General features: G+C 42.1%; 1 protein-coding gene across 1 annotated transcript in view; it reads left to right on the forward strand.

Annotated features, from left to right (window-relative positions):
- The first annotated feature begins 8,025 nt into the window (after positions 1-8,025).
- Positions 8,026-23,553, forward strand: part of BACE2 (beta-secretase 2) — a 35,832-nt gene continuing 20,304 nt past the window's right edge. The window contains exon 1 of the mRNA XM_026713674.2: positions 8,026-8,890. Coding sequence (XP_026569459.1) covers positions 8,585-8,890 — 306 coding nt within the window. The 5' untranslated portion in view covers positions 8,026-8,584. The remainder of the gene's footprint in view (positions 8,891-23,553) is intronic.

The raw sequence follows: 23,553 nt of genomic DNA on the forward strand, positions 1-23,553 counted from the left end.
CATCCTTTATTATTAAATGTATCTTCATTCTTACATGTATTAATCAGCTCTATTTACACAAGATCTTCATTCAGATATATTACATTCCTCCCCTTTCATAGACACATTTTTCATCCCATTTACAAATGTATACTTGCTACCATTTATTCCTTTCAAAAAACTACAATTGACTAATTTTCATATGCTACAGTTGTCACCAGTTGTCATGATAGCTTTGATCAATCAAGATTATTCCACTATACTTGTGTGGGGAAAATCAGTTCTTAAATGAGTGGAATCAATTAAATCAAGTCGTTATATTGAGATATAAGGCCAAAGTTTTTTACTTCTTTCCATAGATTTGTAAAGGGTAGTATTTTTCTTGGTGCCTTTTCTTGATTTATGGGAGATATCGCTCTCCTTATTTTACTGCTTTATTGCCTTCGTCCTCCTCTGGGTTTCTGATGGAAACCAGAGAACAGAATAACAGAGTTGGAAGGGATCTTGGGGATCTTCTAATTCACCCCTATATCATTACAGACAAATGATTATCCAGTCCCTTCTTTAAAATCTCCAGTATTGGAGCACTTGCAACTTCTGGAGGCAAGTCGTTCCACTAGTTAATTCTTCTCATTGTCAGGAAATTTCTCCTTAGTTCTTAGCTGCTTCTTTCCTTGATTAGTTCCCATCTATTGCTTCTTGTCCTGCCTTCAGGTACCATGGAAAATAGGTTGATCCCCTCTTCTTTATGGCAGCCCTTCAAATATTGGAATATTGCTATCATGTTACCCCAGTCCTTCTTTTCACCTTCTTTTCACCTTCTTTTCAAACATACCCAGTTCTGTTCTGACCCAAACCCTTTTCTAATAAGACAAACAAAGGGAACAGAAATATTTTAATGAGTCTTACAAATCCCTGTTTAAAAGGCTGCTGCAAACTAATTAACTTTGATAAGCACAAATCTTGCCAAAACTGTACGAGACTACCAAGAATCACAGATAAGAAATATTTCAAACAACAGAGTCTTCAAATATCAACTTAAGATACTGTAATGTCCACGAGGCTGAGTTTCAAAATGTCTTTGCTTCCTTCAAAGAATGTTCACTTCACAGCTGGCTTTTATCTTCTTGATGGAGGGGCCATTACCTTGCAGCCTTATTCCTGAGTTGCCCATGCTGTTACAGCTGCTCTTTCCTGCAAGCAATCCTGTGCACATGTGTACTTGGCAAAGGCTCTTCAGGAATCTCCTCATTGCTGCTGCCAGCCCCCACAATCTCTGAAGGCAGCAGTCCACTCCCTAATGATCCTAGTCCCTTATCTGAGTCCTCGCTCTCCTCAGCCATCCACATCTGCTGCCGGCTAACCACACTAAGTTCCTGCAATCATTCTTCATATGTTTTAAATAATTAAACTACATGTTAAATAATTAAATTAACATTTTTTACAAGATAGAGAATGTGTCTAATAGCCTCAGTCATTCCATTGCTATATACAACATTCTTTGGTAATAGTGAGAACAGTAGCAGTTGGTTTTGGCAGATTTGGGATGTGTAACCGAATCCTAGTTTTACTTCAAGCATGCTTCTGTTTGTGGCACAACCACAAACTAAGAGTAAAATGCCATGTATAGATGACATAGGCAGAATGTAGGCATTTATTGCACCTATGCTGTCATATAACTTTGGTCAGTTGAGGTAGTGATTAGTTCTCCCTTTTTCTTCACAATGGCCTTCTCCAGTTCAAGAAACATGGACAAAACTGTGTCTAGGCAATGAATCTTCTAATCTTCATAACGGTTACTTGTTTTACTGCAAGACACACCCAAACATTATTTTTGGCACTAAGCATATTATGTCTTGTTCATACAATGATAATCACGAATTATTTATGGTTTGTTGAACAATAATTTTGGGAATCATACATTACACTCATCTATAAATTATTATTTACAAACAAAGTATAGTTCACACAACATGCTCAAGCAAGACAAACCAACTCATATAATGGCACAATCAAATACATGACCTCAGCTTACATAGGACACTTTGGAAGAGTTGTATCTGATGGGTACTATGAGTAAATGCAGTATAAAGGTAAAGGTTCCCTTGCACATACCTGCTAGTCGTTTCCAGCTCTAGGGGGTGGTGCTCATCTCTGTTACAAAGCTGAAGAGCCAGCGCTGTCTAAAGACATCTCTGTGGTCATGTGGTTGGCATGATTAAACACACAGAATGCTTTTACCTTCCCACCAAAATGGTCCCTATTTTTCTACTTGCATTTTTACATGCTTTTGAACTGCTAGGTTGGCAGAACCTGGGACAAGTAACGGGAGCTCACTCCATTACGCGGTGCTAGGGATTCAAACCATCAAATTGCAGACCTTTCTGATCGACAAGCTCAGCGTCTTAGCCACTGAGCCACCGCGTCCCTAAATGCAGTATACAGGCAACCAACAGAAGAGAATATATGTAGCTCAGGGCCAAACTGTTGTAGTTCAATAGTTATATACCCTGTTTATAACTAGAATAATAAAATCTAAGAACCTAAAAATGGTGATGAATGATGATGTTATCAACCGATGATGTTACCAAGTCAGGTTATGAAATGTCTGCAAGTGAACACCAAGCTCAGAGGAGCACCAAGGACTCCCCAAATAGGTACCATTAGCCGGGTGTTATGTCCCCGGGACTAACACAAGTTCTCTATCAGGTCCGTCCATCCGGTGGGGGCGTTTGCAACCCCCATTGGCTGGCTCCCTTCGACAGCCGGCTATAAAAGCCGGCTGCTAGGTTGAGCCAGTCGCTGTTCGCTAGCTAGTCTGCTGTTAGCTGCAGACGCGACAGCCCCCTTTATTCCCTTGAATAAAGCGTGTTACAGAATGCTCTGGTGTGGCCTCCCTCTCCTTCGGAACTTAACATTGGCGACGAGGATGGGATGTGGCCAACCAGCAGCAACTAACAAGAGCTGAATCACACACCAAAACGCTGAACCGTAGCCGCGTCGCTGAGAGCTCGGTCAGTTGTGAATTGCGGAAGTGAAAGCAGAGCGTGTAGCCGCTCGTTAAAAAAGCTATGTGAAAGTAGGGCACTGAAAACCTCAGCCGCCCAGCAATGAGCACAGAATCCAACCGTTGCAGTTCGGATTCTGCTGTTAGCGAAGTTCCAGCGCTGCACTCACAGCCGCCAGGATACAATTAGGCGCGCATTTTGAATAGTTGTCAGCACGGGGCTACAGCCATAGCCGCCTACGCCCTTATAAGGGCGCGATTTTCAAACTGAAGTCAGTTACGGCTATACAGCCATAGCCACATAGAGCGTGTAACCCAGAGAGATCCTATAGAGCTGAAGCAGCACTGCGTACTGCAGCTGCCACACTTATCAGGGCCATTGCATTCCCAGTGAGATTGGTCAGTCTACAACAGACTGAACTTCAACATGAATTCAAATCCAGCATTTCCACCATTCAAGCCAGATGAAGACAAGTGGGACTCTTACAGGAACCGCTTCAATCACTACATTGACGCCATCGGTCTGGCCGATGCTACAGAGAACAGGAAGAAGTCGTACTTCCTGAGTTACTGCGGGGCCGCAGTATTCGATACCGCCACAGTGTTATTCGCCCCCAGAGAATTGAAGAACGTCCCTTGGTCCGAACTGTTGGAGACACTCTCCAATCATTACTCCCCAAAGCCATCACAGATAGCGAGACGCTTCGCCTTTCGTATGAGGAAGCAAGCAGATGGGGAATCTGTCAATCAGTATATGGCCGCTTTGAGAACCGCAGCACTCCACTGCGAATTCAGAAATTACCTAGACGATATGCTCCTGGATCAACTCGTCTGTGGAGTCAGAGATATAAAATTACAGAGGCGTTTGCTGGCCAGGAAAGACCTCAACCTCACTCAGGCAATCGAAGAAGCTTTGGCAGCAGAACTAGCAACTCAGTCGGCCGCTGAAATTCAAGGTAGCGCAACCAAAGCCATCCCGGTCACTGTCCACTCCGAGGAAGTGGTAAGCGAAGAAGACTCCATCGAGCACTCAGAGGTCCATCGCCTCAAACCCTTCAAACAGCCTCAGGTAGGAGCTAGACTAAAAAACAGCAGCACACCTAAACACAACCTGTTGTGCCTCTCCTGCGGGGGGTCCCATGCAAGAACAACTTGCAGGTTTAGGAACGCCACCTGCAACAATTGCAACAAGAAGGGCCACATCGCCAGGGCCTGCCAGGCAATGCACACAGCTCCACAAAGGTCATCATCCTTTTACTCTCCTTCCGAGCCACCCAGGCAAGTAGAAAATTGTTATACGTGTTACCAGGCTAACCATACCTTTTTGACCCCTAATAAAATCACACTTTCTATCCATCTAGAAGGTAAACCCTGCCTTATGGAAGTCGACACCGGGTCAGCACTCTCGATCATCTCGTGGAGCACACTCAAGAAAATACGACCTACCCTGTCCAGGAAGCAGCTCCAGAGAAGTCGCCTCACCTTGAGGGATTATCAAGGGAAGAATATTCCAGTACTCGGAACAGGCAAGTTCCTTGTTAGATTCAAATCCTTTAAAGGCCATCTGCCTTTAGTGGTGGTGGATGGTGCCCTCCCTAGCCTTTTGGGGTTGGATTGGTTCCCCTATCTCGGCCTTAGCTTAACGGGAGTACATGCTGTCTCACCTTCCAATATCGACACCCTATTTTCAGATTATGCTGATGTATTCAGCAATGAATTGGGCTGTTACAACGGTACGCCCATTTCTTTTTCAGTGGACCCAAGCTGTCCCCATCCGCTTGAAACCACGGAGAGTACCATTTGCTCTGCGTTCTAAGCTGGATGCAGAACTAGATAAATTGCTTAAGCAAGGGGTGATCGAGCCCACAGATTTTGCTAAATGGGAGACTCCAATTGTCACACCCCTTAAAAAAGATGGCAGTATAAGAATGTGTTCTGACTACAAGACCACAATCAACCGCTATCTACAGACTAGCGCATATCCAGTCCCAGTAATCCAACACTTACTACACACATTTGAACTGGGAACCATATTCGCCAAATTGGATATGTCACAGGCGTACCAGCAATTTCCTGTGGATAACCAAACGGCCGAATTGCAAACAATTGTCACCCACAGAGGGGCATTTCGATGCAAGCGCCTCCAATTTGGCGTTAGCGTCGCCCCAGGTATTTTCCAGTCATTAATGGAACGGATACTGCAAGGCCTCCCTGGCGTAGTTCCGTACTTTGATGACATCTTGGTTTCAGCCAGGGACAGACCCCAACTTTTCCTCAGAGTCAGAGCGGTATTGGATAGGTTTAGGCAGCATGGCCTCAAACTAAAAAGGGAAAAATGTGCCATCGCCACTAAGCAGGTGGACTTTCTTGGGTATAAAATAGATGCCTCAGGCATCCACCCGGTGGAGTCCAAGGTCAATTCACGAGGCACCCACTCCTTCTTCCAAGTCAGAATTACAAGCCTTCCTGGGTCTGCTAAATTTCTATGCGTCGTTCCTACCCCACAAGGCGTCAGTAGCCGAACCGTTGCATAGACTTCTAGACAAAAACACTCCATGGCATTGGGGACCCAAAGAGGAACACGCCTTTAAGGCAGTCAAAACGCTAATCACTTCAGACGCTGTCCTAATTCAATTTGACCAGCGCCTCCCTCTAGTCTTAGCTGCAGATGCCTCACCTTTTGGAATTGGGGCTGTTTTAAGCCACAGACTCCCCAACGGCACCGAAGCTCCAATCGCATTCTTTTCTCGAACCCTGTCAACAACCGAGCGTAACTATAGCCAAATCGACAAAGAGGCCGTAGCCGCCGTTGCTGCGGTCAAAAAAATTCCATGAATTTCTTTTTGGGCACAATTTTGAACTTGTCACAGATCACAAACCTCTGTTGGGACTCCTCTCAGGAGAAAAACAAACACCGCAAGTCTTGTCTCCCAGGATGACTAGGTGGACCTTATTCCTGGCAGCTTACTCGTACAAACTGGTTCACTGCCCAGGAAAAAACCTTAGCCACGCCGACGCTCTCAGCCGCTGCCCGTTGCCAGCACCTGTGGAGGACCCGGCCCCGGTCCATGCAATTTTCGATGCCAGTGAGTTTAACATCCCAGTCACCGCCGGTGACATAGCTCTCCACTCCAAGAAAGACAAACTTATCGCCCAGGTCCTGGACTGGGTACGGAGGGGGTGGCCGGGCAGTAATCTGTCAATTGATTTCTCACCGTTTAAAACCCGCCAGCAGGAACTTTCCAGTTTACAGGGCTGCCTACTATGGGGGACCAGAGTGGTCATTCCAAAACCGCTGCGTACGCCCGTCCTGAAAGCGTTACACGAGGGCCACCCCGGCATCGTCCGGATGAAAGCATTGGCTCGGAGTTATGTATGGTGGCCCGGCATGGACGACGAAATCGCGAAATGGGTAAGCTCCTGCCGCCCCTGCCAAGAATCCAGGCCAGCACCACCGATTGCTACCCCAACCAAATGGGAGAGTGCCAACGCACCGTGGTCACGATTGCACATTGACCTGGCAGGTCCCTTCCACGGCAAGACTTTCTTAGTGGTCGTGGATTCATTCTCCAAATGGATAGATGTGGCCCTCCTACTCACAACTACCACCCGAGCAGTTGCCCAGGCTCTGACCCGCTTATTTGTTACACATGGTCTACCTGACACCATAGTCTCAGATAATGGCCCCCAATTTGCCTCCACAGAATTCAGCCGGTATGTCACCAACCTGGGCATCCGGCATATCCTAATGGCTCCCTTTCACCCTGCCAGCAATGGGTTGGCAGAGAGAGCCGTTAGGACAGCGAAAGAAGCATTGGCAAGATTCACTCAAGATGACTGGCACTCCAGACTCTCTCGTTTTCTTTTAAGCCAACACTCGACCCCTTGTACTGTCACAAACAAATCCCCCGCCAAGTTACTGATGGGCAGACGCTTAAGGACAGTATTAGATAGACTGCATCCCCACTACTGCCCTGACACACCAATTGGTTCTAACAGTAGGGTCAGGAGTTTTATGTTACAGGACCAAGTGTTCGCCAGAAACTACGCAGGCGATCCACTGTGGGTGCCCGGAAAGATCGTGGCCATCACCGGCCCAAGATCATATCGCGTCCAGCTAGAGGATGGTCGTATATGGCGGAGGCATCTGGACCAGATAAGAAGTCGCCAGAGCGAACATGCCAACGCTGATCCAGGGACTCCGGTGACTGTCCAATCGCCGCATCCGAATCCCAGCTGCGACCTCCAGAGTGACCAGTCATCACCAGCCGAGCCAAGAGAACGGACGGTAGACCGGGACCGTCCTACAGAGGCGTCAGCCGTTCCAACCAGCGACACCACCGGGTTGCGTGACAATGACAATTTAACAATCCAACCCGGGGGCGGTGACCATTCCCATACGCCAGTTCGATCCGAGGGTCCAGCAGAGCCAGTTCCGGACTCCCAGAACTCCATGCCACCTTGTGTCTCGCCAGAACTGCGCCGGTCTGGACGCTCGCACAAGCCGCCCGCTTATTTAAAGGACTACTCGTGTTCGTATCTGGGGGGAAGGAGTGTTATGTCCCCGGGACTAACACAAGTTCTCTATCAGGTCCGTCCATCCGGTGGGGGCGTTTGCAACCCCCATTGGCTGGCTCCCTTCGACAGCCAGCTATAAAAGCCGGCTGGTAGGTCGAGCCAGTCGCTTTTCGCTAGCTAGTCTGCTGTTAGCTGCAGACGCGACAGCCCCCTTTATTCCCTTGAATAAAGCGTGTTACAGAATGCTCTGGTGTGGCCTCCCTTTCCTTCGGAACTTAACACCGGGCCTAAAAATAAAAGTGCTAGAAGGGGAGGCTGAAATGGGGTTTTTCGATCAAAACGCATGAGAGCCATTTCCTGGATGCCCATGTGATCGTCATGATCAGGAGACTCTGGTGGTGGTCAGAAAGCTCTCTCACGGGTTGAGGACTGTAAACCACGGAAAAATTGACGTCCGGGCTTGTGAGAAAGTATATTTTGAAAATCAGAGAAGGCTGGACCAATCAGCTGATTAGACTTCTGAGCAATAGAAAAGTTTCCACACAGGCTGTCGCAACTCCATAAACTCCCCCACTGCCTCCGCTTTATGAACAGCTTAGCTTTGATTGCCAATCCCTTTGGAAAACTTGTGAGGGGAATTCCTCTTCCTTCCTCCCTCCCTCCCTGGCGCCTTCTCCGCCTCCAAGACGTTCGCCGGCCACGGGGAGGGCTGACTGGCCCACCGGCCCAGGCGGAGGGTGCTGTTTGCCGAGCTGACCGCCCCGCGGGGCATTTTTCTTCAGCAACCCCGTCACATCCGCTGGGAAGTTACTCGGCGAGTGTCTGAAAAAGAAGACGGCGCGCCCCGCTGTGGTAACCGAAGTCCTGAGACGCTTTGAGCTCCGGGGAGAAACTTTCTTTCTCGCGGGGGTCAAGGGAGCTCTTCGCTGGATGGACATGCGGGAAGGAGCACCATGAAGCTGGGCTGCCCGGGCGCCTTCCTCGCCTCCCACCGCCGCGGCCGCTTTGAGAAGCAACGCAGAGGCAGGCAGCGGCTCCCTGCTCTCTAACTGCCTCGGGTTGCGGCGACCGGGGGTGGGGATGTCGGGGACGCCTGCCTGTGTCGTGCTGCTGCTCCTGCTAACAGTAGCGGAGCGCGGCCGGGCTGGCTTCGCCTTCCGCCTCCAAGTATCTTCTCCGGTGACCCCCGAGAGCACCCTGGTCCCCACTCCCGTGTTGCTAAAGTCGCGGAGCAGCGGCGAGCCGGCGCTCCCAAAAGCCTCGGGCTTGGCCTTAGCGTCGGATCCCAGCGGCTCCCTCAACTTTCTGGCCATGGTGGACAATCTGCAGGGCGACTCGGGACGCGGCTACTATTTCGAGCTGCTCCTCGGCACCCCGCCGCAGAAGGTAGGGACGCCACCGGAGCGGGGCTAGTGGACCACCGAGGGAGGTTTCCCCTAAAGTTGACCCGTTTGGGCGTTCGCACTCGGGACGGCGTCTCCTTTCCGCCATCGCACCATGGAGCGGGTCTCTCCCTTTCCCTATCCTGGGCGATTCAAGGACCCGAGGAGGAGGGTACAGCGGTACAGTGCCTAAGGCCACCAGTGTGCCTTCTTGGCATACTGTGGCTTTAAGCAGCTTTGATTCTGGAGTCCCGGTGGGGAAGAGAGGGTTAAAGCGTCCGAGGGTTGTTGTGAGAAATAGATGGGGCTTTCTGAAATACTTAGAAGTACCTAAAAACCGACTGAAGCTGCTAATTCGAGGCTAACTCCGATGCTTCTGGGAAGCTCACAGATTTCCAAGGCTGTAGTTGGTTCTGTTCCTTTTTTTATCCCCCACCCCACCTCAGGAACCGAGCTTTAGAAATATCCTTTCTTTGACTCTGGAAGGTTTGGTAAATTGTCAACGTCTTCATGTTTTAAAACTCCATGATGTATCCTTGAATGCCTTTGTTCAATCAGATGCTATTGCCATTCAACTTCGTTATAATTTGGGGGTTTTAAAACAGGCATTTTAAAGAATCAGTTACTAACATTTAGTTATCTCTCTATAAATAGGAACCCAACCCATTTCCCTTTTTTGAAGTCTGAGGTTTTGCAGAGGGATGGCCAGAATCTATATCTCTTAATTGTATTGGGTGGGGTGAGGCTGTAATTAAAACTTTCTTCTTTTGGGATGATGTGTTGGGTCTTGCTTCCAAGTAATGGCAGAAGCGGTAATAGAAGTCCATTGAAATCTTATTGTACTATATACTTTTTAATATGCTATTAGTACAGCTGAAAAGCAGATGGGAGTAGTTTCTGGCTGAGGGAGATTTTGGTGCCCAGAAAAGTAAAATATTACTTTCCTTGCTACAACAAAATTGCTTTTCCCCTGCCTGTCTCGTGGTGAATGTGCTTATACACGGCTCTTGATGTTTTCTGAATTTGGAACAGCTCTATAATACTTCAGAATAATCTGAATTCTGTATTCATTGTATTTATGTTTGCCTGACCTTTTGAATCACAACCTCTGACCTTGCTATAGCATTTGCTATTTCTGAAATAAAAAACAAAAGACCTTTCTATAACTATGTAGCAAAATCCTGGTATAGATGCTGATTCCATGTGGCTTGCTGGTTGTATAACTGTAGGCATTCTATTGCCATTGTGTGTTTTACAGTTGGCGCATAAGCACAAAAGTGCCTAAAAGGTGAGGTAAGCTTTTCCTGTTGATAGGACAGTTAATGTTTGTCCCCGACACTCCTTTTTCCCCACCCTGTGCCAGGCTGGATTCTGATCAGGTTGCACATCCTGCTAAGCCAGACAAAAAGAAACCAAACCATATTATGGCTTAGACACTGCATGACCTAAGTTTCTATGTGTGTGAGTATGTGGTCTATATTTCACATCAACCCACTTACAGGAATTTGAATTCTACTTCATAAGCATAGAATCCTCACAATCTGATCTTTGTGCTTACTGACTTCTGCAAGCCAGTGGGCTGCAATCTTCCCACTTTATTGTATTTGTGAGAATATTGAGAGAATAATCTCATAATTGTTTAAGGCAGTGGTCTTCAAACTTGACAGACTTTAAGACTTGGGGACTTCAACTCCCAGAATTCCTCCTCCAGTCATGTTAGCTCAGGAATTCTGGGAGTTGAAGTCTACAAGTCTGAAACTTGCCAAGTTTGAAGACCTTTGGTTTAAGGCAAGGTTTGTTTTAATTATGACGATGAATGAACTATAATGATGTGGTTTTCACATTCTGCTGAGTCATGCATAGAATTTTTTTCCTAATTTTTGGAGCACCATGAATCCTATTTTTCTGTCACATCTGAAGTCTGGAACAACATCCACCCACAGATGAATTTGGTCTTCATTCTGACTTGGTTCAAAATTGCTACTAAAACTTGGTTCTTCTCCTAGGTCTTGGGCTGGGCATGGTGGTGTCTGGCCTCTTGTATAATGTGAATATTTTCTATAAAGGGTTTTTTTTTGGGGGGGGGATAGCTGTATTTTATTTGTCTTTTAAATTGTTTTACTACTGTGTACTTGCCACTGTCACAATGGGATTTGGTGGCCTTATAATTTTATACAATGTTCTAATCATGAAGGGCCAAGACCAAACTAATTTTTTTTAATTTACATTTTAATTGAAAAGTATTATACCTCATATTATCATTCTCTGATTATATATTTAATAATTTTGCCCTTCTGCTTAATTAAAAATTACAATTTGATAATTCTTAGAAGTCTTTGCACAATTCTCATGTGTTAGAATTTGTACCATAATTTAGATCACAAAACACAGTTCATTAACTATAGTGGTTAAGTTCATATAACATTTTGAGCCAAAATCAAATAAATCATGAATGATATGAATTAGGCCTTTGTGTGAAAGAGTTGCAGAGGTATCAAACTTGTGCACTTCCTGGCAGGCTATTGAAAAGTGATCATATTTGCTTTTAGTCATGGATTGGTACCTAGTTACTACCAAACAAACGAACTTTGATAAAGGAAATGTCAAGTGAGGGAGTGCTTGTATTCATATTAATCAGGGGTGGGATTCAAAATTTTTAACAACCGGTTCTGTGGGTGTGGCTTAGGTGGTTGGCATGGCTTGGTGGTCATGTGATGGGTGGACATGGCTTGGTGGTCATGTTATTAGCTGGGTGTGGCCAACTCAATATCACTCACATCGAGGCACACATTTCCTCGCCTGGCCTTTCATGACTGGGGAAGCTGCAACAGTCGTAAGTGTGAAAAATGATCATAAGTCACTTTTTTCAGTGCCATTGTAACTTTAAATGGTCCCTCCACACAAGCAAAGTACCAGCAAAGGAGGGGGGAAAACTCCAGAGATGTTCCTGAGACAGGAAGTCTAATCCTGCCAAGAATATAATAAGGGTTAACAGAGAGGCAGTTTCTATAAGCAAAACCAGAATGTTTCCTTCCTGCCTTCCTTACAGGATTAGGCCAGTAATTTCTTCTAACAACCGGTTCTCCAAACTGCTTAGAATGTTAACAACTGGTTCTAGCAAATAGGTGCGAACTGGTAGAAACCCACCCCTGATGTTAATCCTATCCTAGGTCTTAATAATGTGATGTATTCTGTTTAATTCAGTAGAAGCTTTCAAATTACTTGTAATCATGAGCCTGCAGCACTGATTAATTGCAACAAGGTCTTGGATTGGAGAAGGGTAGTTGACATACTTGAAAGCAGCATAATGGGATGTTGGCATAGTGGGCAGCTCTACCTTGTTTATATCCTTTCAGCCCATATAAGTTCAGGTGAATGCCTGAATTACATTACGAAGCACCCTTTGGGGCCAGCATTACCATTTCCTAGATAATTCCACATCGTCTCCTTTCCAAAAGTTCTGGGGTCATAGTAATGATTGTTATCATGCTGGGAATATCAAAAAATAATGAAAGATATAGTTGATAGTGTTGGTTTGTAACTAGGAAAGACTAATCTATGTGATAAACGATGAAGGACGTGAGTGAGGAATTATTTCAATTCAAATATTTATCATTTGCTACCCTGTTTCTCCAACAATATGGCCTCCCCCAATAGGAAGTCCCAGCATGTTTTATAGGCATGAAATGAAATTAAGCCCCTCCCCCCAAATTAAGGCCTATATTAAAACATGTGAAATGGGAATGGTGGTGGGGGCTTGCCGTTAGGAAGTACTCTTGTTGCACACCCGGATATGGTGCTGCCTGCGTTGACCCCGATACAAAGTGCCCCACCAATGCCGAGGTCAACATCCAAGCCATTGCCGCCCACCCACCCAAAGATGCAAGGGGGGGGGGGGAATTAAGTCACCCCTGAAAAGACAACCTAGCCATTTTGGGGGGGGCTCAAAAAAAATAAGACCCGGCCTTATTATATGGGAAACATGGTACTAGTTTGCAAAATGTCTAGGTTTAGAGTTTCTTTCAGGATAGAGATAATCCATAACTATTCAGGAGATAAAACAGAGATTGCTTCAAATCAACTGAGCGAATCCATAAAAATTATAACTTTCATCTTTCCTTTGCAATTCTTTGGAGCCACTGAATTAAAAGAACTTTCCTAGAAGAAAAATAGCTTATTGAACATTACTAGAGCTATTTTTACAGGGGTGTTGGAAGTAATTCTGTACACATTTATCCAGGAAATAAGTCTTACTTGATTGTGGACCTTACTTTTATACAGACCCACATAGAATGGCATTGCTAATAAAGTCTTAAATGTTGGATACAGCACATTATAATATTCTATTGTCACTCAAAATTTAAGAATATATTAGCAATATAAAAGTTAGGGTTTTGAACAAGCTCATTAAGGGTTACTCCTTAGGTAAATATGTCTTACAGCTGCAGCATATCACTGTCTAATAGTAGTAATGCTGAGTAAGTTATTTCTATATATCATACCCACACATAATATGTAAGATAAATATCTAAATATTTATTGACCCTATTGATCAATATGCAAACCCTGCTTTTAAAGTGATCACATCGTTAATACAGTATAAGTATTTTTTTTTCTTAGAAGTTGTATCAGAAACTGGAGTATTGCTAAACGGGGAAAACTCAATAATTTATATTTGTGTGTCGGCATATATTGAATTTTTTTTTAAAAAAATTATTGGTTTTTAAAACAAACATAAACAAAGCATAAAAACATGAGGCCATATATTGAATATTTTGAAGTTTTGGAACTTAACTATTTTTTTCTCTGTGTCATGAGATTGCATGTGAAGAATTAATGTCTCGTTGGGCAGGACGACTAGTCAGATGATAAAGATAAACTTCTTAATCCTCAGAATGTTCACAGTTCCAGTTGGTTCAAAAGAAGCATTTTGAAGAGCTGAGTCTTATTTTCTGAAAGCCTTCAGGGCTTAAAACTTTCATTTCCCCCCCCAAATATAATGGTTCTTTGTAATATTTCAACTTATCATTATAGGACATTGCTGATATAAAGGGATGGCAATGAAGAATGGAGAATGTTCTTCCTCTATTTCAGAAGAATGGAGAATGTTCTTCCTCTATTTCAGTTTTGCTCTGTCCCATTAGCTCTTAATATCCTTTTGACTAAAGTAGTGCTTGTGCTCCTTCTCACGTAGTCTGGGACATTTTTCTTATCGTATAGGGCTTTTCTACTTTGTAGGGTTTTGAATATAGGCTACTTCACTGAATTACAAGTGTAATTCAAGTGTATTTACAAGTGTAAATATTTGTTTTTCAACTTGTTAAACTTTGTATAAAATTGCACCCTCTGTTTGGGATTACTTCTACCAATAAACAAGTAGGAAAGTTTTGTTTTTTTAACAAAAAAAATTCCATTCTTTTTCGGTTGAAGAGGCCAGCATTTGGGACGATTTGGATTTTAAAGCCATAGCCTGAATATTTGAAAGGATTATTATTATTATTTGCCAAGATATCACTGCAATATTTCTAACTACTTAGTGTAGGAGGAAGGGCATCTGTAGCCTTTTAGATGTTCTAAACTACACCTTTCAGCAGCCCAAACAATTTGGTTAATGCTGAGGAATGTTGGAGAGCCAATTGTTCCTTCCCCCTGAGCTAAACATCCTATGGCCTCTTTGAATTTGATTTTCCATATGGATCTGACTACGGTGTACAGGTAGTCCTTGACTTACAACAGTTCATTTAGTGACCATTCAAACTTACAATGACACTGAAAAAAGCGACTTAGCACCATTTTTCGCATTTATGACCGTTGCTTCATCCCATGGTTATGTGATCAAAATTCAAATGCTTGGCAACTTTCTCATATTTATGATAGTCGCAGTGTTTTGAGGATATGTGATCAGTTTTTGTGACCTTCTGACAAGGTCACAAAATGGGGAAGCCAGATTTACTTCACTAACTAAACAATTGTAGTGATTGACTTAACAACTATGGCAAGAAAGATCGTAAAATGGAGCCCTGTCTCACCTAGCAATGGAAATTTTGGGCTCAATTATGATTGTAATTAGAGGACCACCTGCACTGTTATTTTGTGTTCAGTCTCTCTGATACTGGTTTTTTTTTTCTTCTTTTGAAAGGCCTACAACGGATATTTTTCTCCTATTTCTAGAACTTGACATGAACATAAATTGAATACCTGCCATTGATTTCCATATGCTTAGGGAATAAAAAGCTAGCATAGCTTTTGTCTTATTTTTCTTTTACTCTGTATTACCTTTGTTTCCTGTTCTGTATTCTTTTCTTGAATTCCAGCTACTTTAGAAAAATATTTATGATACAAAACAGTTGGCAGTAAGTAGTTAAATGTTCAGAAGCAAATAAAAGAGACAATGTATTTATTTCAGTCAGTGTCAATTTCAGTAGGAAATGATGTGACAAAGCTGTAATGAACCAGGGAATGTTGAAAACCTATTAAAGAGTGGTTTGGATGGTACCACAGTGTGGCAGATCCATAACTGGATCTACCTAATGCTAGCCAATCAGTCAGCATTAAGGACTCTATAACACATTGAGTAACTAGAGGGGCTTTGCAGGGATCTCTCTTGGGACCAGTATTATTCAACATTTTCATTAAAGACCAGGGACTGATGGCCTGCTTTTCACATTTGTGTACGTATGACATAAAACTTCAAAGCCTGGGTAACAGACAAGGTGACAGAATGAATTTGCACCCTGATCTGGACAGGTTGAAACCTCGCCTGAGAAAAACAAGATGCCCTTTAACAGGGAAATTGATGCTGTTGGTTTTAGGGATAAAAAAAAATACAGGATACACATGCAGTATCAGGAATTCATGGCTTGGAAATATTACACCTGAGAATAGATGGGAAAGGGGCTGGACTAGCCAGAGCTAACATCTGTCTAGATCACATTTAAATACAAACTTTGTGATGGTATGATCTGTACAACCATGGAAAATCTATGTAAATAGTCCTACATCCCTGGAAATATTTAAAAAGTTTGGACAAACACCCTCCGTGAGTTTAATTGGTTTTCCTGTATATTGTAGAAAGTTGGACTAGAGAATTGTTGAGGTCCTTTCCAACTCTACAGGTTTATGATGCTATATCATCAAAAGAGTCTTGAATATGAGTAGTCTTGTCAAGAAGGAAGATTTGCTTTACAATGCTTTCTCTTCTGATTTCAAACATCAAGTGAAAAAGAATTTCAAGAACACACATGTTTATATTTATATAAATACCAGTATATATACATATAGAATGTTTATAGACATTGACAAATCACAGTAATGTGTTATAGAGAGCAAAATGTTCTGTTCTGCATCAGCACAAACTTCAAGTAGTTCTCAACTTTCACCAACAATTGAGCCCAAAATTTCTGTTGTTGAATGAGACAGATACAGATAATCAGAGTTGGAAGGGACCTTGTAGGTCATCTAGTCCAACCCCCCGCCCAAGCAGGAGACCCTACACCATTTCTGACAAATGGCAGTCCAATCTCTTCTTGAAAGTCTCAACTGATGGCGCTCCCACAACTTCCGAGGGCAAGCTGTTCCATTGGTTGATTGTACTGTGTCCTGATTTCTTAGATATACAATTAATTTTCCCTACCAAAATTAAGGGTATTTTGGACATTTTATGAATATATTTTATTTAATGAATGTTATATTTATTTCATTAACTAATTAGAAGAAATATCAATACCAAAGTTTGAAACCAGCATTCAAATAAGTTTTAATGAAGTTTGATAAAATTTGAAAAATAAAATTTGTTTATTTATTATTTTCTTTATTGCTTTAATAGTCATCCTTGCCTTTGTTTTCTTCTCCACAAAGACAATATTGCTTAAAACAGGCTAAAGAGTACAGGTAGTCCTCAACTTACAACAGTTTATTTAGCAACTGTTTGAAGTTACAGCAGCACTGAAAAGAGTGGCCTATGACCCATTTTTCACATAACCGTTGTATCCTCCCCATGGTCATGTGATCAAAATTCAGGCGCTTGGCAACTGACTCCCATTTACGATGGCTGGAGCGTTCTGGGGTCACATGATCAACTTTTGCGACAAGCAAAATGAATGGGAAAGCCAGATTCATTTAACAATTATGTTTGAAAGATTGTAAAATGGGGCAAAATTCAGCTAGCAAATGTCTCACTTAGCAACAAAAATTTTGGGCTCAAATGTGGTTGTAAGTCGAGGATTACCTGTACTTTATAATGCCATACTATTCAAGAGTTAATTAGATTGACTTTTTAAAGCCTGGATAATTTTGTGGTTATATGTCAAATTTAATGTGGGACTGCTTTGTACAATTTGGGTTACTTTAATTAAACGTGGTACATACTTCATACCACTTTCTCATTGTCATTAATGTGTTAAAAAAAGTAGGATTTGTTCCAATCCAAAAAGATTTGTAGTCCCTCAACTTTTCTATTGAGAACAGCTATAAGGTATAAATATCAGTTTTACGTTTGTTTGTTTGTTTGTTTTTCTTTCTTATTTTAGCCAGTTACTGTGATCTGGAAAACATCTTGTATTAAAGCCATTTTGCTTTTTAAAATGGTTTTAGAGGTATCTTTCAGAAATATTCAGTTGTGTGTGTGTGTAGTGCATATGTACATTTATGTGTATGTATATGTAGGTTTTAAACAAGTACAGTTAAGTTGTGGATATAATTATGCTATGGTCATGTTGTAAAACTGTAACAGGTGGCAGTACTTGGCTGACCTTGCATGGGTTTAGAAGCAAAGACAGGTTTGATTAATCCTTGGATAGAAAACTACAAGAGAAATTTAGGCTAATGGATCAAATAACATCTTGAAAGAATTAAATTTTAAATCATTTCCAACTGTTGCAGAAAAACTATGGATGTGTCTATGAAGATACCCAGAGTATCTTCACAATATCTGTACTGTGCTATCCAGACAGTTCAGAGTTAATGGGATTTGGGATAGTTACTTAGGAATTGTGAGCTGTCCCCTTAAGGGAATGCATCATGGTAAATGTAGTTAAAGGTATCCTGGGAAGTGTAGTCCATGTCATGTGACCACATCTGTAATCCTGATTGGTCACTATAGTGACCCTTGTTGGGTTGGGGGAGGCTCCTTCACTCTTGCCTGAAACCACCATACCATGCAGCTGCTTCAATCATCATGGGGTTGAGACCTTTTTATCTTTCTACACTACAAGACAGATATGCAAAGGATTGGACATTAACTTTGTCACAAATGTGAGTTATGAGGATACCTGATGAACCAATAAAAAAGACTTTGTTATGGATGTTTTGTGGAGTTACTCTGTCTGCTTTATACCATCCAGAGAATAATAAGCAGAACATGTACAGTACAGTGCAATATTTTTGAAGAGTATCTGTACAAAAATGGTGGGTAATAAACATTACAAGGAAGCAGAGTAAGAAAAAAGGCCTAATTCCATGCATGTATAGCCAGAGCTAAGCATCATTTCAGGGGATCTTGTTAAGAGTAAGCATGTAAGATCTATACTTGAAGGTTTCACACATAAGTGGGTTTTTTCTCTGTATAAATTAAATGAAAACTGCTCCAGTGACAGTCCTATGTGTCTGTTTGTTTTCTATATCATATATAATGACATGTTCTGTCCCACCTGTATCCACAGGTGAGAATCTCAAGTTACAGAGTTCAAATACTTTACGCAAACAAAACCAGAGACAGAAGATTCAATTGCTCTATTATCACAGTCCTTTGGCAATCCTCCTAGAATCTGTCTGGCAATTCTGTATAGTTCGTAAATCACAACGCTGTAGTCAGACGCACTTCTTTCCAAGGCAAAATCCGCTTTGTTTCCAGCAAAGATTACGAACTCGTACGCTCCCTTATATCCTCTGAGAGAGGGCGTGTCAGTCTCATTAATTAATCCTTTGCTGGATGTCTCTTTTCTAATTGAGATTGACGTCTCAATCTTCTCCTAGTTCTGGCATCCAGCCAGCATCCGGCAGTTTCATCACCGCTTGAAGCCTCTGACACACTTTCCTGATTAACAGTTAACACCTGAGGTACAATCAGGGAAATAGATTCAGGGGAGGGAGTGGACTCTGAAACCTCCAATAAATCAGGCTCATATCTCAGATCCAACTCTTCTCCCTCTACTTGACTCCCCTCTAAGTCACTTAATAATGCAGGCTTGAATCTCAGTGCCAGATCTTCTTCATCGCTCGAACCCATATCTGCTGACTGATCAGGTTCCAATCTCGGAATCACAACAATGGCATTCATAAATTACTTGGCATTGATGTCAAAAACAACTTAAAATGTACCCCACAGAGTAATTTGCTAGTAAAGATATTTACTAGAATCAATACGAATTCAATCAAATTGTCTGGAGACCATCAGTTAGATGAATTTGTTTGTACATTCCAAATTATGTGAACAAGTGTGAAACTTTTACTTCTATTGAAAGTTATAAGATTTGATCTTCATCCCTAATTAAATTTATACACATCAAAATATCTAGTTTGTAAATCTTGCTAAACTTTCGGTGTTTCATCATTCAAGTAAGATTGAGGGAAAGATTATGTATGTAAAGATGAAAACAGAAATCCAAATCTAAATTATTCTCTAACTTTTTCCTCAGAAGTTCAAATTAAATATAGACTAAAATGTGAAACATCCTCACTTTGGATGTTTTTCTGAGGAGAAAATACTTTGCACTGAATAAAAAATTGTAAATAGTATATTCATTTTTGAGGGGATGTTTTTCCGCACAAAGAAATGTGAGAATTGTTATTACTTTTCCTTGTATGTTGCTCTTGTTATAACTCTTCGGCCCCCCCAAGGAGGCCAGCTCTCCCCCCCCCCTCAAAAAAATGACAAATCTTCATAGGTTTGAAAAAATATATAATTAACAGCAAAATGAACTCCCAGTGGAGTGAATACCTTCCCCTCCCATTTTCTAGGAAATTCACTTGTCATTGGGCCTCCCGGTATACATCTGAATGGTGAGGTTGCAGAAGACTGCTGTACCACAACAAATACAACTCTGCACAAATAAAAGCATTTAGCAGTGCAGTGAGCTATGGTTTTTTTAATTGTCTATCATTATATAGGAGAAGGTTGTAGCCTAGGAATTCAAGGTTATGCAAGACAAACATTGCAGGATTTATCAAAGATTATTTGGTTAATTATTTTAGAATTTCTTCACAGTTTAGTATTAATTGTGGAGAATGGTAACATTTACAAGCCCTTTCCATGTCATCTACTTCAGCACAGATTATAATTAATAATAGATTTTCATTAATTGCTCCAAAGATTCATTTATTGGCTAACTTTGCTCCTTGAAGGAGTTTAGCCAAATAAAAGTAAGAAATTGGATGTAAGTAAAAGGGGTTTGTACGGTTAAAATTTACAAATCTATCATCAGAATTTAAAATTTATTAGAAATGATTTTGAGAGCCAGAATAGATCAGGGGGGCATTTAAATAACATAGCATTATAAATGGTTTTTTTTTTAATGTTTCATGATATCATATAAAATTGTCTGCAGTCTGAGGTGTAAGAGAACGAGTCATAAAACAAGTTGCATTATTTTTTGTTTTTCATGGTACATATGCTTTATCTTTTGATGAATGTGAGAAATTTTAGCTTTTCCCCTTGGCGATGGCACCAGGGTATCTCACCATCTCCAAAGCTGATGAGATACCCGGACCCTGAATTCATCAGAATTGCAATCTTTGATCCAATAAGTTCCTGCATCCAAAATAAATAAACTGTGATTGGAGTTGTGACTGACCAGATAATGTTTTTAGTAAACTTTAAACCATGAGATTGAAGCTGTGAAAACACTGTCCTTTCCCCAGCTGGACAGTATTATAAGAGAGTAAAGATTTACCATTACACAAAAGGTATTTCTAACATCACAGTACGTGTAAATTGGGTGTGAATAGTTTTTTTAGGGAGTTGAAACTTCTTCACAATCTTAATTCCAAAAAAGATAAGAATACCACCATCAAGACAGATTCCTGAGGGAGAGTATCAAGTATCAGAAGATACGGTGTCAGGTTTACTCCCTACCTCCATGTTATCTCTTTGGCCTTGTGGCTCTATTGATAACACAGTTCCTTCAAATAAGTTTTTTTTAAATCAGTGGTATTTAGTTCTGGGTAAACAAGATTAAGATCATGCTTTAAATGTCCTAGCAAAGAAGGGTGGAAGAGTTGTGATTAACTTTGGCCTCTCCATAAATCACAGGAACAATGCGGTGTGTAAAATGCAGCTTTTAAAATAATGAACAACTCCTTTTAAGTAAATGTAAGTAGAGACGGTAACTATCCCAAAGGTATTTTCCCAAAATGCAACTGAAGTTTCTTGTTTTTCTTTGAAGACATTTCGCTTCTCATCCAAGAAGCTTCTTCAACTCTGATCGGATGGTGGGGAATGGAAACCATTTTCAACCATCCAGTCAGAGCTGAAGAAGCTTCTTGGATGGGAAGTGAAACACCTTCAAAGAAAAAGAAACTCCAGTTGCTTCTTGAAAAAGCACTTTTAGAAAAATCATGACCTGGATGACTGAGAATCTCTATAGATACAAGACTGCAACCAGTTGAACTAGAATTTGAGTGAGCCTTGCTCTTTAATCAGCCTATTATCTGGCAGTCTAAATGGAAAGATAATTTTGTTGTTTGCTTCCTTCAAAGCCTGCTGATTGACTGGGGCTCTAAGATGATCTGAAAAGCCCATTATGCCTCCCCCCACCTTTCTGGTGTTAAATTCTCAGAGACTGTGTGGACAAGTTTCTGCAGTTTTCTTGGCAATTTTTTTCCGAAAGTTTTTTTTCCCCAAAAGCGGTTTCCCACTGTCTCCTTCCTAGAGCTGAAAGAAAGTGACTGGCCCAAGGTTACCTAGCTGGCTTTGTGCCCAAAGCAGGACTGTCTCCCTGTTTTTAACCTGATGCCTTGACTACTACATCAAAGTGGCTCTCCATCATGCAGTCTGTAGCTGTCATGGCTACGAAGAAGTTCACTGAGCAAAATCTGCCATAGTGGAATATCTCTGGTTTAGGAAAAGCAGGTTGTTGCTGGAATGTGCCCGATCAAGACAACATTCCTTGATATTTGAGTTTACCTTTATTGTTTCTCAAAACTAGCTAAATAAAAAAATGTGTTTTGCAGTTTAATGGAATGTCCAAAATGCAGTGAAGTAATTCTGTGTTAAGATATATGTGTGTGTGTGTGTGTGTGTGTGTGTGTGTGTATACATACATACATACATACACACACACACATACATACATACATACATACATACATACATATATTTGTTTTCTTAAGTTTTCGCGGGTACTTACATGTATGGTATTCAGCTTTGTTCAGGTATTTTCCCACGTCATTATAGTTGTGCTTTTAAAGTTGTAGCAATGTTCCGGCAGTTGATTGTAGCAACGTTTCTGGCACAGCAGTAGGCTAGCCCCAAATTTAAAACTGAAACAACTGTAAAAGTCTGACTCACAAATAAACACAATACAGAAGCCTATTGATGGCAGATGAGATTCTGCTGAAACGTTGCTACAACTTTAAAAGCACAACTATAATGACATGGGAAAATACCCGAACAAAGCTGAATACTATATATGTATGTATGTATGTATGTATGTATGTATGTATATATGTATGTAGGTCTAGGTGTGTTCGGGTCTTTTCCCGTGTAAGATTAAGAGTATCTTGGCGATGTTTCGGTAAGGTGCCACTCGTCATCCTCAGGCTGGTGCTTTCGGCTTCGTGCCAGTGCAAGCAGTGTGTGATCGGAGCTGCCATCTCTCTATAAATACTGGTGGGGGGGGGGGCTGGTGTGCTGGGCTGGTTGGCTGCACTGCTGCCTCTTGATTGGTTGATGGAGTTGATGTTGGTATAATGGGCTGTGTGATGGCCTTGTGAGTTTTGTTGTGGAGATATCCTGGATCTTGTGCTGTAATCTCCTGGGTCGTTTGTTTTGTAGTGATCTTTTTTCCATTAGCCCCTCGTGTTTTAACGGCTTGGGTAATGGGTTGTGTGATGGGCTTGCGAGTTATTTTGTTGTGGTAACATGAATAGATGGGACGATACCTCCCACCTACCAGACATCTGGAAGCTAGCCCTCACCAACAAACGAGTCCCAGCCATGAAAACCAACACCAGACCCAAAACAACATGGGACACCACCGCCAATCCCCCTCATCAGATCCAGGCCCAAGCCCATCCTATAAATGAAGGACAGCCACCATCCAGAAAACAGACCACGGCTGCTTCACCAGCTGTCACACCTCCCGACCCCAAAACCAAACAAGTTGACACATGCCAAGAACACAGACCCAGACCCCAAACTCGAAGCCAGACTAAAACCCAGAATGCTACATCACAGCCACCCCGCTCAGAACATCACATCAGAAAACTCAGGAAATTATACCACAAGAACTCAAGAAGTTGCAACACAGCAAATGACCCAGGATATCACAGCACAAGGCCAAGGATACCACAGCAATAAACCTCACAAGGTCATCACACAACCCATTGCCCAAGCTGTTACTACACAGGAGGCTAATGGAAAAGAGATCAAAACACAAACGACCCAGGAGATTACAACCCAGGACGCAGGATACCACAACAAAATAACTCAGAAGCCCATCACACAACCCA

Source organism: Pseudonaja textilis, chromosome 7 (genome assembly GCF_049901715.1).
Source record: "Pseudonaja textilis isolate UNSWEBS1 chromosome 7, rPseTex1.2, whole genome shotgun sequence".
Classification (NCBI taxonomy): Eukaryota; Metazoa; Chordata; class Lepidosauria; order Squamata; family Elapidae; genus Pseudonaja; species Pseudonaja textilis.